The 2166-nt window shown below is 48.2% G+C and overlaps 1 protein-coding gene and 1 pseudogene across 1 annotated transcript in view; both read right to left on the reverse strand.

The window, feature by feature from the left end:
* Nucleotides 1-294: 294 nt before the first annotated feature.
* On the reverse strand, nucleotides 295-824 carry LOC109391218 (cytochrome c oxidase subunit NDUFA4 pseudogene; annotated as a pseudogene).
* A 416-nt stretch (nucleotides 825-1240) lies between these two features.
* Nucleotides 1241-2166, reverse strand: part of TTLL10 (tubulin tyrosine ligase like 10) — a 23435-nt gene continuing 22509 nt past the window's right edge. Inside the window, exons 13-14 of the mRNA XM_019658613.1 lie at nucleotides 1796-1858; nucleotides 1241-1697 (exon numbers count right to left, since the gene is read on the reverse strand). Coding sequence (XP_019514158.1) covers nucleotides 1518-1697; nucleotides 1796-1858 — 243 coding nt within the window. The 3' untranslated portion in view covers nucleotides 1241-1517. The remainder of the gene's footprint in view (nucleotides 1698-1795; nucleotides 1859-2166) is intronic.

The raw sequence follows: 2166 nt of genomic DNA on the forward strand, positions 1-2166 counted from the left end.
CCCTAACAAAGAGTTTCAAAATACAGGAAGCACACACTGAGAGAATTAAAGGGAGAAATCAACAATTCAACAATAACAGTTGGAGATGTCAGTACTCCACTCTCAATGATGGATAGAACATCTAGACAGAAGATTGACAAGTCAATAGAAGACTTGAACAACACTATAAACCACTAGACCTAATAGACATCTATAGAACACTCCACCCAATAGCAGAACACACATTCTTCTCAAGTGCACATGGAACATTCTCCAGGATAGACATTTGTCAGAGCATAAAACAAGTTTCATTAATTTTTTTTCAAGTTTCAGATATTTATTAATCAGTGTGACCCCAACATAACACACCAACATGATTTCGTGCATTAGGAGGGGGAATATTCCTGGTTAAGTGGAAAATTGTGCGGATGGCTTCTGGAAGACCTTCATTCTAAGCAGCTTTATTAGAAACATTTCATTTAGAAGTCTGGACCTTCTTTCTTCAGTCTGCTGTAATCTACATTCACTGAGTGGAACTTGTATTGCTCATTGGGACCCAGTTTGTTTCAGGGTTCTGGGTTATTCTTTTTATCCCAAGAGACATCTGGATTGAACAATGCCAGGCGCAAAACATACAGTGCTGCTCCAGTACCTCCAGCTCCAATAAACACAAAGGGGGGATCAAGCTCGGGTGCTTCTTGGCCTGGCCGAGGATTTGGCGCAGCATGGTTGCGGCAGTGGGCTCGGGGTCCGGAAGCACAGCAAAACAAAACTGAGAGGCCCCAGACTAGCTAGTGTCTGCCTCACTAATTTTTAAAGGGTTGAAATCATATAAAGTATGTTGTCTGACCACAATAGAATGAAATAAACATCAATAAGAAAAGGAAAATTGGAAAATTCACAAATATGTGGAAATTAAACAACACGCTCTTAAAGCAACACACAAAACTGGAAACAGGGTCTGCTGAGTGGCTCAGTTGGTTAAGAGCATGAGCTCTGAGCAACAGGGTTGCCGGTTCAATTCCCACATGGGCCAGTGANAGAGGGTGGGGTTGCCCCGCTGGCCCTTCAGATGTTAGAGAGCTAAGTGTGTGGACATCTGAAGGGGGAATCCGGGGAGAAGGTGGGGATGGCAGATCCAAGACTGGGCAGGGGCCTTACCCAGCGTCTCCACCACCACGGCTGGAATCACCTCCTTCAGGACCTCACAGTTGGTGTGCAGGGCAGGGTTGGAGTTCATCTCCAGCAGCCACACCTGGGCCGGACACTGATCAGCACCCTTCCCCAGCCACCACTTGGCCAGCAGGAGGCTGAGGACCTGCTCCCTGTTAGGCCAGGTGACCCTGGGTAGGTCGCTTCTTTTCTATGGCCTCACATCCCACATTTGCACAAGGGGCTGAGACTCTAAGGGTCTGAGGGTCTGATCTTGGAGGCTGCCCTAGCTGCAGGAGGAGCGAAGCCCTATGGACACCGCCCCACCCCCCAGGGCTTGGGGAGGTCTGACTGCAGAGTCCACCCCAAGGGGCCTGCCTGGGTGGTCAGGGTGTATACAGATGCCCCTGCCTACTAGCCCCCACTGCCCTGGGACACCTCAACGGCACCTTGAAGTTCTCATCAATCAAGAAGTCACAGCCAATGAGGTCAAAGTAACCCAGCTTGCACTCGAGCTTGGACTTGACGGCCAGGAAGCAGTGGGCCATGATCTGCTGCATCTGCTTCTGCGGGTGGGGCAGGGGCGAGGTGACTGGATGTCAGCTGTAGACCCTGATTATACCTCCCAGGCCAGAACAGCCACACCCCTCACCTGCAGTCTCACCTGTGCTACACCTAGAATCTCACCTGTGCCCCCACATGCATAGCTTCTACTGCATGGCAGGTACTGGGGTACAAGAGTGAAGAGAACGTTGGAGGAATGTCTGCCTTTGAGCAGATCACTCGTAACAGGAGAGATAGACAATAAATGTGATACGTAGATCATCATACCCTTTGCGCAGCATATTAAGCAATAAATATATGGGATGAGGGCTTCTGGGGGCGGGGGCTGTTGTGATGTCTTACCAAATAGAGAATATCAGTGAAGAGGTATAAATTATAAAGGGGAATACAATAGAAATTCTGGGGTTGAAAAGTATAATAACTGAAATTTAAAATTCACTGGAGGAGCTGGTTCAATAGTAGATTCGAATT

The sequence above is a fragment of the Hipposideros armiger genome, unplaced genomic scaffold (genome assembly GCF_001890085.2).
Source record: "Hipposideros armiger isolate ML-2016 unplaced genomic scaffold, ASM189008v1 scaffold_284, whole genome shotgun sequence".
NCBI classification, from domain to species: domain Eukaryota; kingdom Metazoa; phylum Chordata; class Mammalia; order Chiroptera; family Hipposideridae; genus Hipposideros; species Hipposideros armiger.